At 52.5% G+C, this 16,588-nt stretch overlaps 1 protein-coding gene across 3 annotated transcripts in view; it reads right to left on the bottom strand.

The window, feature by feature from the left end:
• DDX31 (DEAD-box helicase 31) overlaps nucleotides 1-16,588 on the bottom strand; it is a 95,231-nt gene that overhangs the window by 53,797 nt on the left and 24,846 nt on the right. For all 3 annotated transcript variants that reach the window (XM_077307034.1, XM_077307035.1, XM_077307036.1), the window contains exons 13-15: nucleotides 15,992-16,168; nucleotides 12,752-12,811; nucleotides 1,961-2,011 (exon numbers count right to left, since the gene is read on the bottom strand). In XM_077307034.1, the coding sequence (XP_077163149.1) occupies nucleotides 1,961-2,011; nucleotides 12,752-12,811; nucleotides 15,992-16,168 (288 nt within the window). The remainder of the gene's footprint in view (nucleotides 1-1,960; nucleotides 2,012-12,751; nucleotides 12,812-15,991; nucleotides 16,169-16,588) is intronic.

Below are 16,588 nucleotides of genomic sequence, written 5' to 3'. Positions count from 1 at the left end.
TGGAGAGACCTCTGATGGAGAGGCGGATTCTGGGAAGGCTCAAGGGGGTGGCAGGTGACAGTGGAGGAGCGAGAGGGATGGGAGTGTCCTGCATAGTACAGGGGTTGGACTAGATGACCCAGGAGGTCCCTTCCAACTCTAGGATTCTATGATCTAAACATCCGGAAGGAGTTCCTGACAGTTAGAGCGGTTTCTCAGTGGAACAGGCTTCCTCGGGAGGTGGTGGGTTCCCCATCTTTGGAGATTTTTAAACAGAGGATGGAGAGCCATCTGACGGAGAGGCTGATTCTGTGAAGAGTCAAGGGGGTGGCAGGTGATAAGAGATAGGATTGTGAGTGTCCTGCATAATGCAGGGGGTTGGACTAGATGACCCATGAGGTCCCTTCCAACTCTATTATTCTGTGATTCTATGATTCTAAGGCCAACCTCTTGCTCAATGCAGGATCAACCTAAAGCAAGTTTCCTCAACCAGAGTTTCTTGACAGCCCTGGAAGGGTTTCCTAAATGCGAGGGAGTTAATTAATTTTTAATGTATTTAAAAAATGCGTTAAAACATTTAGAGGGTGAGATGACCATATATGGTTATGTCGACCCACCCACCCACCTCTCCCAAAATGGCCAGTGATGGGCCTGGAGGGAGTGGGAAGGAGGGGGGCCCTGAGTGGTTAAGAGCTGCGGCTTCTAATCTGGCGGGCTGGGTTTGATTCCCCGCTCCCTCATATGCAGCCAGCCGGGTGAACTTGGGCTCATTACAGTCCTGATAGTGCTGTTCTGACCAAGCAGTCCTGCCAGAAGCTCTCCTAGCCTCACAGGGTGTCTGTTGTGGGGGGATAGATACAAGTGGGTCGTCATGTTGGTCTGAAGAAGCAGAAACACTGTAGAGTCCGGTCAGGCACCTTTAAGACCAGCCAAGTTGGATTCAAGGTAGGAGAGTTCATGTGCAGGGACACTTCCGCAGAGACAATGTCACACGAAAGCTCCTACCTTGAATGGTCTTAAAGGTGCCTGACTGGACTTTAAATGTGTTCTGTTTTGGGGAAAGGAAGGGAAGGCAATTGGAGACTCCTTTGGGCAGAGAAGAGCGGGGTATGAAAACCAACTCTTCTTCTTCACCATGTATCTCTTTCTAGGGACTCATGAAATGCCTGCTGCTGATGGGCAGGACGGGACCAGGAAGAGACGGCTGGTGCATTCCTAGGACTTCGGAAGTCTGTGTGTGTGCAAGTCATTTCTAGGCGCACACACAGCCATGCCACCCCCAAGGTCACCCCTGGATGACCCAGAGTCAGAATAGAATAGAATAGAATAGAATGGAGTCAGTGGAGGCAAGCAAGCTTGACCCACAACACTCGCCCTGGAGTGGGGCATTTGCTTTCCCTGGCGGACTGGAGAGCAGCCTCTCGCTTCTCTGGGGGAAATATACAGCCTGCCGACGGAAGGAAGGAGAGGGCCCCAGCTTGGCTCTGGCCTTGGTGAATCCAGGTTCACTTGGACGGCAGATTCTTTTCCTCCCACTGAGCTGAATGGAGGGTGGCGGAGTCTCCTCCGTCAGAAGTTTTTGGGAGGAGACTAGGCAAGCACCTGTCAGGAGTGTCTAATTTCTAAGTCCCTGAGAAGGTGGGAGGCTGGACTGGAGGTCCCTTGGGGGTCTCTTCCAGCTCTGTGTGTGAGCCTGACCGAGATTCCGCAGAGCAAAGCTGTATGATAAGTATGGGAATCCAAGCCACGCCACGTTTTCCCACCAACTTCTGTCCCGTGCACACAGTTCACCAGTGGAGAGATTCCTCACTGCAGAAAGAATGTTCCCTGGACTGGCCAAGCCTCTCCGCTGGCCCTTCTAGCAGAACCAGAGATCAGCCCTGGCGACCGCCCTAACCCACCTCCAGGCTGCGAGGACTGGTGGGTGAACTGCTTCCCACTCTCACACATATTCCAAGGGCAGAATCCAGCAGGAGCTTACCTGAACAATCCAGGTGACCTGTGGCAGGTCCAGTCCTCGAGCCGCAACGTCCTTTGAAGCATAAGGAAAAGAGTGATTAAAATAATTGTAAAGGAATCACTCCATGTAAGTGAAAAGAGCTGTTTGGACCTTGAGATTAGCTTCCTAGACAAAGATAACTGAGGAAGGGAGCTTCGACTCTGCTCAAAAGCTTGTACCGCAAGACTCCGCTTGGTCTCTAAGGTGCTACAGGACTTGAGTAACAATAATAATAATATAAAAAAAATTATTTTATTTTTGTATGCCACTCTTTCCTGATTTGCTCCGGATGGCGAATGCCATTTTGGGCTGTATCAACAGAGGCATCACATCAAAATCACAAGATGTCATAGTCCCATTGTATACGGCACTGGTCAGACCACACCTGGAGTACTGTGTGCAGTTCTGGAGGCCTCACTTCAAGAAGGATGTAGATAAAATTGAAAGGGTACAGAGGAGAGTGAAGAAGATGATCTGGGGCCAAGGGACTAAGCCCTATGAAGATAGGTTGAGGGACTTGGGAATGTTCAGCCTGGAGAAAAGGAGGTTGAGAGGGGACATGACAGCCCTCTTTAAGTATTTGAAAGGTTGTCATTTGGAGGAGGGCAGGATGCTGTTCCCAATGGCTGCAGAGGAGAGGACACGCAGTAATGGGTTTAAACTACAATTGTAATATAGGCTAGATATCAGGGAAAAAATGTTCACAGTCAGAGTAGTTCAGCAGTGGAATAGGCTACCTAAGGAGGTGGTGAGCTTCCCCTCACTGGCAGTCTTCAAGCAAAGGCTGGATACACACTTTTCTTGGATGCTTTAGGATGCTTAGATCTGATCCTGCGTTGAACAGGGGGTTGGACTAGATGGCCTCTATGGCCCCTTCCAACTCTATGATTCTGATTCTATGGCTCACAAGTTTAAAAACAATCCAGTAAGTTGCATCTATCCATATGTATCTGTTCCACATAGTACATATCTGGTAAGGGCTTGGAGGAGGAGCGTATCTCATGGCTTAATTGCCACTCAGTGCTTAACAGCCACTCAGGGCGGCTGTCTCGCCCGAGTGCCTCCTCCTCCAACGGGCTTGCCTGTCTGTTCAGCGGCCAGCCAATCACCTTCCGTCCCTCACCCCTGACCACCCCTCGTCCTTCCACTTCCCACTGAGGTTTGGAGGCTGCAGATCCCTGCCGCTGAGTGCCCTAACAGCAGCCTGCAGTCCTTCCAGGAGGAGAGGGAGGCCATCCTCAGAGTTCTTCTACCACCCTACCCCCAATCTAGCATATTCCTGAATGCAATGGGCTTGGCACCTAGTATAGAGATACCTTTAACCGCTCCTGCAGAGTGGATAGAATAAAGCAGTAAGGCAGTATTGGCCCCTTCCCCTGGACTGACCAGCGGAGGGCCCAATCAGGAGGAGTGAAGTGCCTCCCGATTGGGCCCTCTGCTTATCAGTCCAGTCCCAAAGCGCCAATCATCAGCCGTGCACAGCGCGGCTGATTGGCTCCTTGCCCCAGCACGGACCAGTTGGGAGCCGCAAAGCGCCTCCCAACCCGCCCAACCCCCCACGAGGCCAAACCTTCATCCCACGGCAGCCATTCCTCTGTTGGCCACCGAGAGGGCAGGTAGGTCCGCAGCCCCCCTGTAACCTGGCCCGGGGGGGGGGGAGACTTCCCAGGCATCGCAGAGCACCATCAGCGGCTCTCCGAGCCACCTATCGCGCTCCCCGGCGCCTGGGAAGGCTTTAGCCTGGGGAGGTTGGAAGACAGCCCTTCCCAGGCGCCCGGGAGCCGATCGCTGCTCCCGGCCACCTGGGAAGGGCATCAGCCTGGGGGGGGGGAGTTCGGGGGGGGCAGCCCTTCCCAGCCGCCCGGCCAGCGCTGCCAGGGTGTTTGGGAATGGCTAGCACCCGCTGCATTGTTTTTACAGCGGGCTTAATTACTAGTTAGTAAATAATATTGATCAGGCAATTTAAAAGTGGCCTCTTTTCAATATGCATCCTTGAGGGGGGTGTTGAGGGGGTTTAATGAAGCCTTTCTCAAGGTTTCCCCATTGAGAAAGCCCTGAAATATTCTCCAGAGTGCTTGTACTCGAAAGCTCACGCCCTGAATAAATCTTTGTTGGTCTTAAAGGTGCTACTGGACTCTGATTTTATAGAACAACAAACAGTGTGGCATAACAGTATTCAATAACAACAGTTTGGTCAACCTGCACCGAGGTCCAGTTTTCAGTTAGTGCAGATTATGGGGCTTCTAGTTGGTGGTAGCAGCTTGTTTGCTTGTCTTGGCCAAATGCCTGGTGGAGGAACTCCCTTTTTGCAGGCTCTGCAGAATTGTTTTAGGCCCGTCAGGGCCCTGATGTCCTCTGGGAGCTCGTTCCACCGGTGGGGGTCAGGATGGAGAAAGCCCTGGCCCTGGGCCTTGACAGACGAGCTTCCTTGGGGCCAGGGAAAACCAGTTTATTGGTGCTAGAGGAGCATAAAGCTCTCTGGGGGCATAAGTGGAGAGGCGGTTTCTCGGAGACTCAGGGGCCAGATCACATATGGCCTTGAAGGTAATTGCCAGACCCTCAAGCCTGATCCGGTAGTCAACTGGCAGCCAGTGCAGCTGTTGGGAGTGTGGGCCGAATGGGGGCTCTCCAAGGGGTCCCCGTGAGGACCCTGGCTGCCGCATTCGGCACCAGTTGGGGTTTCCGGGTCAGGCATCAGGGCAGGCCTATGTGGAGCAAGTTGCAGAAATCGAGCCTAGAGGTGACCGTTGTCTAGAGATCACTGTGGGTAGGTGTTCTGGGGCCAGGTAGGGTGCGAATAGCTTGGCTTCGCAGAGGTGGAAGAATGCCAATCAGGCTACTTTTGCAATCTGTGCCTCCATGGAGCGGGAGGAGTCGAAGAGATTTATTAGCAGGACTGACCAACAACAGGGCACAGAGAACAAGGCCTCCATAAGAACACCGGAAGAGCCCTACTGGTTTGGACCAGGGAGGGTCCCTCCAGTCCAGCCTCCCGTCTCACCCAGGGGCCAGTCAGTTCCTCTGCAGGGCCAGCCACAGGGCAGAGAGGCCGAGGCCTTCCTAAGGACGTCAGGAGAGCCCTGCTGGGTCAGGCCAGGGAGGGTCCCTCCAGTCCAGCCTCCCGTCTCACTCAGGGGCCAGCCAGTTCCTCTGCAGGGCCAGCCACAGGGCAGAGAGGCCCAGGCCTTCCCCTGAGAAGACCCTCAGAAAAGCCCTGCAGGGTCAGGCCAGGGAGGGTCCCTCCAGTCCAGCCTCCCATCTCACCCAGGGGCCAGCCAGTTCCTCTGCAGGGCCAGCCACAGGGCGCAATGGCTGAGGCCTTCCCCTAAGAACATACCCAGTCCAGTTAGCTCGGTGGAAGGTATTTACAAGGATGGGGGGGGGGGTACTGTTTTTAACTGCATTTTTATCATTGTAAACCACCTGAAGCCCAATTGTGGGGAGGGCCAGGTAATGAAATTAAATTAATCCCTTTAAAAATATGGAACTCCTTCTCACGGGAGATCTGCCCATGTTTTCTTCGTGGTTAACAGCAAATGACAACACAGAGTTTGCCATCCTTATTTTGGGCAAAGTATGGATTGTCACTGGTCCTGAACTATCATGCCTGAGGGCAACAAGGACTCAGAATCAGAAACTGTGGTTTGAAACTGTCTAGCCAACTACAGTCTAAACCAGGGGTAGTCAAACTGCGGCCCTCCAGATGTCCATGGACTACAATTCCCAGGAGCCCCTGCCAGCGAATGCTGGCAGGGGCTCCTGGGAATTGTAGTCCATGGACATCTGGAGGGCCGCAGTTTGACTACCCCTGGTCTAAACAAACTGCAGTTTGTAATTAGGAACTGTAATTATAACTCCCTTGTGGTTTGCAATTACAACCTAGTCATAGAGCCCTGATCTGTGCTTTGGCTTTTTTGAAAGCATGTCCAGGGTTCCCAATGGGTTTCTGTACACTTTGGCGGAAGACAGCAGAGTCATTTTTGAAAGCTGACCCAATCTGCACACTGGCCTACAAAATCAAGCAATCCACCCAGCTGCCCTGCAGAAAGATGCGCCGTAGCTTTGCAGGTTTTGCAAGGCCTACACACTAAAGAATTTGCATGTTCTGTTTCAGTTACCGTATCGTGGATTATTGGCTGGGGAAACTCTGTACAGACCAAGTTCTGAGGACTTCCCTCCAGCCCCCAACATGCCTTGTTGCAGCTCGTGGCAGAACAGAAGAGCAGCCCTCGTCCGAGGAGCCCACCTGACTCCTGCCACCACTAGCCAGCCAAATCCCCCAGAAAGGCCAGCACTGAACATTTACTCGGATCCTTCCCATTTTATCCTAATAACAATTTGGAATTTGTGCATTCGGAACCTGTGATTCTGCGACTGTGACACACCTCAGTTTGAGAGTGCCTCCTTTCCGCCTAAGTGTGTGTGTGTGGTGGGGGACGCCTAAACCACATGGGATTAACGATGGCCTTGAGAAGAAATGTCTTCTTATCTTGGCATGCTTACTATGAGGACAAATCTAGTCCAATTTAACCGATCTTTGCTCCGCTTCTGCTTTCCTTTCGTGGTGCCAAAAAAAAGGGGAGGGGGATTTAAATTGGATTTGACCCATCGCTTGAGCTTATGAGATGCTATTATGCCAAGATATTGGAGTCAGTTTTAAGAGCCGGTGAGCAAGAATGGGGATTTATTACGCCCAGCCGCGATAGGCAGGAGTTGCCGCCTGCTCCCAGCCCACTTGATGAAGCAGAGACGCTGCCAAAAGAGGTTATTAGTTTAAGCAGATCAATGCACAACACCACGCAAAGCAGTAATGAGTATGCAAATGTATCGTCACCGGTTTGAGCACTTCACCGCCGAGGCTTCTTGCTCTTCTGGCGCAATTACAGCCAGATGCCTCCTAACGCTCCACGGCACCCCCAACGCAATTGCGATCGCACACGTGCGCGTGCCCCAAACGTCGTCACCCCGTGTCTGCTGGGGCGGCTGGTTACAAGGCTGCAAGGAGCTAGACAAATCCCCGCAGGGCACCATCACTGCGCCGTAAAATTCCAGGGCTGAAGAGCATAAATCGGTAGTATAATTTCACTGATCTGAAAGTCATGGCCCAAAAGCAAACCAAACCGACAACGACAATGACAAACCCTACACCAAACCCAGGAGTTCAGGCAAACGGGGAATTCCTGGTGCCCGTTTTTCATGGAGCCAAAGTGAGGCCTCAAACTCGGTGCGGAAACTTACTGGGCAGAAGGCCTGCAAGAAGCTCAGTCCCTGGCCAATGGGGAGGCTGACGCTGCTGCCTGCTGCCAAGCTGTGGGCGGGGCTTCCGCGTCAAGAGCCGGGCCTGCCAAGGCACCCATTGGCCAAGAGCTGGGGCCCCGCTGCGGAGTTCCCTGCAGGGAGTGCCCCGAGGCCCTAGCGCCCCCTTCAGGACCAAGAAAGGACAGCAGCGCGCAACACGGACCTCTCTGATTGGCAGGCAGTAGGAATCATCCGGATTGGCCAGGCCTAGTATAAATAGAGCCCTGGCCTGGTGAACAGAGCAAGATTTCCTGCTTGCTGCATCTCAGGCTTTGGCTTTCACTGAAGCTCAAGTTCCAGCTCCCAACCTCAGGGACCCCTTGTTGGAGGACAAGCTCTCCAATTCTGGATCCAGGGACAACTGCCCTCCTACAGTCCAGCACCGTCCTAATTTAGGGAGAGAGAAATTCGATTAAGTTGTTTTTGAAAGGCACTCAGAGGCAAGGCCTTGAAAGCCTCAGTCTTGACAACTGGCCGCCTACATGAGGCCTGGAAGTACAGATGGAAGGCAGCTCGTCCCTGTGCCAGGCTGTCAGTTGGATTAAAATGACTCATTTATTTACCAAAAGAAGCGCACCAAGTGCTTTGGCTAAACAGGGGGAGGGGGAGAGGCGGAGAGGGCCAAGCCGAGGTAGGAGCTCTCGCGCCTTCCCAGCCTGCCAAGAGTCATTACAGCCGAGTGCGGAAAGCCATCGGCGGGGAAGAGACCCCCATCGGCCGGGCGACAGATTGGGCTGCGTAATCAGAGGAGGCGGGGGGCAGCGCGGAAAGCTGTCAGAGGGCGAAAGCGTTTGGCCGCACCCGCCAGAAAACTGGCAGGACGAGTTAGTGTGGCGGAGTTAACAAGCAAACGCATCTCCAAAACGGTCTTCCCCTTGCGGAACTCTTTGAGAGAGAGAAAACAGGCAAAAACTCTGTTGAAGGAGAAGGGCTTTTGCAGGAGGAGATGTGTGTTTGTGTGTGTGACCAAACTGTTATTACTAAATCTTCGGTTTTCAAGAGCTGCTGTTGATTTAGCAGCTCAAATACAGACACGGAGCCAGTCAGAAAGAGGCCAACGGCAGACATCTTTGTGATGACGCAAAAGTCAGACGTGCCCTCTCGAGGCAGTCTGAAGAGCAAGTCACGTACTTCCCTCGGAGTAAGGCCTGAGAGGAAAATAATCCCCCTCCACCACTCTGCGGAGGTGGAAAGCAGTAAACGGATAATGTGTTTTCCTAATTCTCTCACACCTGCCACCCTGTTTCACGGCAGAGCTGGCCCAGCTTGCCTCCAACTCTGTGGGCATTACAGAAACCTGAATTTCTGGCCAGTTGCTGGCTGTTTTCCACTCTCTTCTTGAAACATGAGCAGGAAAAAACAAGGTCAGACCCTCTGCTCAAGGAGGCCCTTTGAATGTTCAAATATCTGTAGGAAGTTTCACCTTCTCTGTTTTCCCAGATTACACCGACAAAGCCATGAAGACCCAGCCCCAAAACGTCAACCTGAGGTCAAGTGAAGCAATCACTTCTGAAGGCAGGCCAGGAGCGGGAAGGGAAGCTGTTTGGCACACAAGAGAGCAGTGCTGCAAGGTTACCTTCTAAGGCGGGGCTTCCCCACAGGGCTGAGATGCTCCCCTTGGGGCTTTTCAGAGGCAGAGCTTGACATGCATACGGCAGGATTTCCCACGGCAGCAAGTGGGAAGGGAAGAACAGCATTCAGATCATTCTGGAATACGAGGTACAGCCCTTCAATGGCTGATCTCCTTCCTCCAGGATCGTGGATAGAGGGTTGCAATAGGAGAGAGAACATCAGACCGTCGTCAACTTACTTGTGGAGTCCCACAAGGAGCGGTCCTCTCCCCTATCCTATTCAACATCTTCATGCGCCCTCTCGCACAACTGGTACGGAAGTTTGGGCTGGGTTGCCATCAATATGCAGATGACACCCAGCTCTTCCTCCTGATGGATGGCCGCCCTGACTCTCCCCCAGAAGCATTAGCCAGCTGCCTGGAAGCAGTGACGAGATGGCTCAAGCAGAGTCGCCTGAAGCTCAATCCTTCAAAGACGGAGGTCGTGTGGCTAGGTAGGAAGGGCCCATGCGAGGAAGCGTGCCTGCCTACCCTGGATGGTGTGCAGCTCTCTACGGCTCACTCTGCCAGGAACCTAGGCGTGATTCTGGACGCCTCCCTGACAATGGAGGCCCAGATCACAAAGGTAGCGCGACTGGCATTCTACCATCTCCGCCAAGCCAAACTACTAGCGCCCTACCTGGCCCCGGAACACCTAGCCACAGTGATCCATGCGACGGTCACATCTAGACTGGACTTTTGTAACTCGCTCTACGCAGGCCTGCCCTTAGCCCTGACCCGGAAACTACAACTAGTTCAAAATGCAGCAGCCAGGATCCTCACGGCAACACCGTGGAGGTCCCATATCCGGCCTATTCTCCATCAGCTGCAATGGTTACCAGTTGAATTCCGGATCAGACTAAAGGTTCTGGTAATTACCTTCAAGGCCATACGCGGTCAGGCCCAGTGTACCTGAGGGACCGCCTCCCCGCCTATGCCCCCCAAAGAGCTCTACGCTCCACTGCCACCAACCAGCTAAGGATCCCTGGCCCTAAAGAGGTCCGTCTGGTCTCGACCAGGGCCAGAACATTTTCTGTTCTGGCCCTACTTGGTGGAACGAGCTCCCAGAGGAGATCAGGGCCCTGACGGAGCTTAAACAGTTCCGCAGGGCCTGCAAAAAGGAGCTCCTCCACCAGGCATTTGGCTGAGACCAGACGTAATCAACAGCGACCAAGGGCCCCTGCTCCCCCCCACCCCCCCTCAGAATTCAATCAATAAGCCACCCCCCTCAGAATCCCATCAACAAGCCCGGGACCTGTTTGTATTACTATATTATTATAAAGTTATATTGTGCTGTTATTTTGGTTACAATTATTAGTTATCAGTTATACATGTTTTACAGACTGTTTTATGTATTGTTCCCTGTTATGATGTAAACCGCCATGAGCCTCCGGGGAGGGCGGTATAGAAGTATGATTGATAAATAAATAAATAAACAAACAAACAAACAAATAAATAAATTCTCCTGCGGCAGCCATTTGGGCCCATTGGCTCAAAAAGTTTGGGGGTCCCTGTTCTCACGGGCCGCGACAAGCTGGTCAGACTGGGACGTAGACGTCAGGGGCACATAAGGCGACAGTGGCCAAGGCAGACGGTCACTGCTGCTGGCCACTGGCTGACAACAACTGTCCAAGTCAGCAGCCCTCTGGGAACTTTCCTGGACATTTCAATGGCCAGCCTGCCTGTCAGAAGGAGGCTGAAATGTGCCCACTAGGACCAGTCACCAGCAGTGTGGGAAATGGGAGGCCGCTTGCTTTGGATTCCCAGCAGCCTGAGGGGTGGTAGGTTCAGGGCAGACAAAAGGAAGTCATCCCTTACTAGGTGGATTCAGGAATTCTCTTTCTCAAGGTGTGGCAGTGCCAACCAATTATTTTTTCAAGGGCTAGACAAACTTATGAAGAATAGATTCAGGTGGGCTGCCATGTTGGTCCGAAGCAACAGGACAAATCTGGTCAACCAAGTTTGAGCTTTTGTGCGCATGGATGGAGCAGAAGAAAAGGTGGTTTCTGAACCCCAAAGGAGACTCAAAGCGGCTCACAATCATCAACTCTTCCTCACCCCACTACAGACACCCTGTGAGAGAGGCTGGTGAGAGAGTTCTGAGAGAACTGTGAGTGGCCCAAGGTCACACAGCTGGCTGCATGGGGGAGGAGTGGGAAATCGAACCCAGTTCTCCAGATTAGAGGCCTCCGCTCTTAACCGCCACACCAAGCTGGCTCTCAGAGAAGCACGAAGGCTTGTACCCATAAGTAAACTTGGATGTTCATGAAGAACAGGTCTGCTTATCTGGAGGACCACTCATCTTCTTACGCTTCCTGTAGGGCTCTTGGCTCTGCGCGTAGGAATCAGCTAGTGGTCTCTGGCCCCCGGGAGGCTCAACTGGTCTCAAACACAGCCAGGGCTTTTTTGACCTGGTGGAATGAGCTCCCGGAAGAGCTGAGGGCCCTGATGGAGCTGTGATCATTCCGCAGGGCCTGCAAAATGGAGATCTTCCGCCAGGCATTTGATTAATGCCAGGGCCAAGAAGATCGGGCCCCTCCCTATCCAAGCCCTGCCGAAACACTGCCTTTGATATCTGGGCATGGTTTTCCCCCAAGGATGACGGAGGCTACTGGGGATGGACTGGGGATGGGGTGGCTTTTTAGACTGCTTTCCGCCATCTTGGTTATTGTTATTGTTGAGGGCTCACATGGTATATTTATTATGTCAAACTGTATTTTATTCTTTTACTGTAAAGCGCCACGAGTCAGACTGGTTTCAGGCATAGCGGGGATAAATCGAAATAAAATAAAACAAAACAAAACATAATAAAATATAGCTATGAGCGATGACAGCTCAAGGGAGCCACCATGTTCAGAGGCAGTGTACCTCTGGATAGCGACACTTGGGATGATCGACGGCAGGAGGCTGCTGCTTTTGCCACCCTCCCAGAGGCACTGGGTGGGAGCAGCTTCCTCAGCCAAGGTCTCATGAAACCCTGAGGATTCTTGCCAGCCCTGCAGGGGTTTCCTGAATCGGTGGGCCTCAGGGGAGGGCAGTATATGAATATAACAAATAAACAAATAAACAAACAAACACTATTTTTTTACAATTTGATAAACATATATCAGGTGATATGACCATATATGGTCATCTTGACATCCCCCCCTCCCCAAATGGCCACCGATGGGTCTGGAGGGGGGGGGGGAAGGGGGGGAAGGGGGGGCCCGGGTGGGCATGAACAGAGATCTGCTTCCCAAACATATTGTGCCTGATGGTGCCACTTCTGGGGTTCCTCAAAGCCTGAAGAATGTTTCAGGGGTTTCTCAATGGTCAAAACGTTGAGGGAGGCTGAGTTAGAGGCATGCTGGGTCACATGGTTATACACACATCCACCAAACCTGACTTGCACTTCCCCCCCCCCCAAAAAAAAGAAGCAGCAGCAGCCGCCCACCAACATGATCAGCCCGCAAGTGAGGAGAGCCGCATCACGGCAGCCCTGCAGCCCCCTGAGGCAGCCAGAGCTTCTCAGCCCTAATCACTCCCCATCACTGTAATTTACACGTTTGCGGTTTGGGCCAACAGCTGGTACAATTAGAGAGCAAACTGTGTACTGAGGCAGCAGCCGAGGGTCCGAAACCGAAAAGGCAATCAGAGGAAGCCGAGAAACATCCGCTAAGGGAGACGGGCTTCCTCTACCTGCCCTTGAAGGAGGCTTGAAGAGCAGACTGCAGCAGACGACGCGGAAAGCTCTTTTGGGGCCACGGGGCTGGAGAAGCGGGGAGTGCGGCCCTCGTCCTGAAAATACTACACAGCTCTTCTTCCAAACCAGTTCTATGCTGCCAGACGCCAGCACAAACCAGCTTCACTGATATCTGGGGGCTTACCGTGCAGAGTAAAACGCCTGCCTTCGACTGCAGGAAGTCCTGGAAGGTCACTGTCCTTTCCTGAGGGGGAGGAAAGAGAGACAGGGGTCACTGGCGGCTCCACAGATCTCCCCCCCTGTAAAAATGCAAAGATTCTGAAGGATCTGTGCTGTGTGTACGGAATCTTTGGGTTCCATCAGCAGGCAGGAGCTAAATGAAAAAGAAGTGGGTTACAGCCCCAGCCTTCATTACTTGGAAGTTCCTTGGGGCAGGGACCTATCTTTGGCTTACTCTATCTCAGGAGTAGCCAAGCTGTGGCGCTCCAGATGCCCATGGACTACAATTCCCATGAGCCCCTGCAGCTTGGCCCTTCCTGCTCTACTTCATGAAGCACCATGTACCCCAAGGTCACCGAATAAACAATTGCATTAATTAAAACTTGGCTGTGGGGAGAGGGTCACATTACGATATTTATTGTAGGGTTTTTGGCTGTGCGATAAGGGATAAAAGAAGACGTAAAACTGCAGTGACCCGCTAAACAGTGACCAGAAGCTTATCAACAAACGGGCTCTGTCCCTGGAAAGTGGCCATAATAAAGCTGGCCTTTAAAATGCCACAGGGCCTGCTGCTGCTTTTCGCTCCAACACCTTTACCTGGGCTACCTGTCTAGATTGGGCAGCTCTGGTTGATGGAAGGTGGACTGAAGCTGGCTCCCAGCGGCCCGTCAAGGCCAGAGCTGTCCAGAGGCGGTTTGGCCCGGCTTGCTCCTGTATCGCTCCCCTCTCATCCAAGCGCCAACCAGGCCTGGCCCGGCTTAATTTCTGAGACTGCACTAGGCTAGGCCATCTGGATCAGCCTTTCCCTATTTAGGTTCTGCTAATATAACATTCAGATTTTAAAAAGGATTGACATCACCAAAAAGACAAGGTCTCCCCATCGACATGACTCAGCCAAGCGTATCGATCTCTAAATCGTGACGCCTCGAATGGAGTAGAGAGTGTGGCCGGCCCCTGTGTGTCCAGCCCCCAGGCAGAGCTGATCTCCCCAACATCCGGATGCGCGGCAGGAAGGGAAGCGGCCAGATCCTCCCCCAACTGGAACTGGGAGGAGGGAGAGCGGCTCACCCTAGACAGCCGTCGAGCCCAGCAGCACCATCTGGGAGCCTCAATTTAGCCCCATTAATGCTCTTAATTTGAAGACATTGCGTGCTGATGACTCACCGGGAACTAAAATGCAGAACCCTTCCTTTGGAGCCGGCTTCGTAGCGGTGCTGCAGTAGCCTGAACAGCTGGTCCGGTTTGCGTGGGGCCTGGCTTTGCCTGGGGGGGGGGGGGGCAGAGAGGCCAAGATACCAGGGCTTGGCAGGGTGGCAACAGCCGGGAACGGACAGCCGCTCCTTCACCTCTCGCTGTAGTGGGGAGGCCTGTTTGGCTGGCTGTCTGCTGCCCCGCAAGGGAAAACCCAGCCAGGTCTTGCCAGGGTTAAGGAAGATGTTGCCGAGTGCCTCTTCCTGACCCTTCCCAGAGCGGTCAACCCTGTCAGTTCATTCCGGAATGGAGGACCCATCAGATCCGGGGGCCCCAACATGGTGCCTGTCGGCATGAGGACGTCCGCTGGCAGTTCTCCAGCCACGCACCAAGTCTGTTTAGGAAGTGGGCAGGGCCAGGCAGGGCTTCTGCCCAGCAAGGCTTCTAATTGGCTGTGCAAAAGCATTACTGCCGCAGAAGCTGCCCTCACAGCGCAAGGATCATTGCCGTATTACGGAAGTTAAGCCTCGCCAATCATTGGGCAGCTGGATTCGGTCCCTGCTGCAGCCATTTTGTTGCTGCGCCTTCCATGGCTTGTCAGCGCTCCACAGGTGCCCACAGGATCAACCCAGGCGGGTCCCTTGGGTAAGATTTTCTGATGGACAAGCTGAAGGGCTGCAGTCTGGATTTTCAGAAAGTCAGGTGGATGGGGAATGGGTTAGAGAACCGCACTCAAAGAGTTGTTGTCAATGGTGTTTCATCAGACTGGAGGGAGGTGAGTAGCGGGGTACCTCAGGGCTCGGTGCTCAGCCCGGTACTTTTTAACATATTTATTAATGATCTAGATGAGGGGGTGGAGGGACTACTCATCAAGTTTGCAGATGACACCAAATTGGGAGGACTGGCAAATACTCCGGAAGATAGAGACAGAGTTCAACGAGATCTGAACACAATGGGAAAATGGGCAAATGAGAACAAGATGCAATTTAATAAAGATAAGTGTAAAGTTCTGCATCTGGGTCAGAAAAATGAAAAGCATGCCTACTGGATGGGGGATACGCTTCTAGGTAGCACTGTATGTGAACGAGACCTTGGGGTACTTGTGGATTGTAAACTAAACATGAGCAGGCAGTGTGATGCAGCGGTAAAAAAGGCAAATGCCATTTTGGGCTGTATCAACAGAGGCATCCTATCAAAATCACAAGATGTCATAGTGCCATTGTATACGGCACTGGTCAGACCACACCTGGAGTACTGTGTGCAGTTCTGGAGGCCTCACTTCAAGAAGGACGTAGATAAAATTGAAAGGGTACAGAGGAGAGCGCTGAGGATGATCTGGGGCCAAGGGACCAAGCCCTATGAAGATAGGTTGAGGGACTTGGGAATGTTCAGCCTGGAGAAAAGGAGGTTGAGAGGGGACATGATAGCCCTCTTTAAGTATTTGAAAGGTTGTCACTTGGAGGAGGGCAGGATGCTGTTTCTGCTGGCTGCAGAGGAGAGGACACGCAGTAATGGGTTTAAACTTCAAGTGCAACGATATAGGCTAGATATCAGGAAAAAATGTTCATAGTCAGAGTAGTTCAGCAGTGGAATAGGCTGCCTAAGGAGGTGGTGAGCTCCCCCTAACTGGCAGTCTTCAAGCAAAGGTTGGATACACACTTTTCTCAGATGCTTTATGACGCTTTGGGCTGATCCTGCGTTCAGCAGGGGGTTGGTCTAGATGGCCTGTATGGGCCCTTCCAACTCTATGATTCTATGATTCTAAGTATCAGAATAGGACCCAGGACACACACCAGTTCTTAACACACATAAAACATGTACAGCAGCCAATAAAAGCACATATCAGAGTCACTTAATGAAAGAAGATGTCTAGGTAACCGTCATTACCTGCAGTATCAAACAAGATCTTTGGAAACATTTCTCAAAAGAAGGAAATAAGGAAAAGATTTTGTTTTGCTTTTCAACTTCGTCAGACAGCTACCTTTTTATCATCCTCCCCCTTCCTCCGGCTTACCTCTTGCTTCATGTCACCGTGCAGGCGCTGGAATGTCAAAGGCGAAGGGGGGAAGAGAGAGGGCTCCAAGACCCTCGTTTCCGGACCCTCAGCCAGGGCTTTCTGGAAAAGCGCGTGATGGAACTCCACCTGCTCACAGCTGGAGAAAAAGACGATGGTCTTGTTGCATTTTTCAAACTGTGGGGGAGAAACACAGACATAGGTGCATACACGATCAAGGGGCTGCAAAGAATGCACACAGAAAGAAATGGAACTCCAGAGAGCAGAGTGTGGCACATGGGCTAACTGGAGACTTTACTTCCAGGCTTGTTTAAAAGGGGAGGGCAGGAAGTGCTCCTCTCACCCAAAGCGTAATCAAGACGTGGAATTCCCTGCCGCAGGAAATGGCAGTGTCTACAAGCACAGACAGGGTCAAGAAGGGAGTGGAAAAGCATCTGCCGCACAGAAAGGGCACAGATCAATTGGATTAGCCCCAAGGGACAGATGGAACACCTTGTTGGGGACAGCAGTGGGAGGGCTTTTGGTCCCACTGGTGGACCTCCTGATGGCCCCTGGGTTTTGTCTAGTGTGTGACACAGAGTGTTGGACAGGTGGGCC

This window comes from Paroedura picta, chromosome 12 (genome assembly GCF_049243985.1).
Source record: "Paroedura picta isolate Pp20150507F chromosome 12, Ppicta_v3.0, whole genome shotgun sequence".
NCBI classification, from domain to species: domain Eukaryota; kingdom Metazoa; phylum Chordata; class Lepidosauria; order Squamata; family Gekkonidae; genus Paroedura; species Paroedura picta.
Note: the sequence above shows the minus strand (reverse complement) of the source record. Positions and strands in the feature narration are given on the sequence as shown.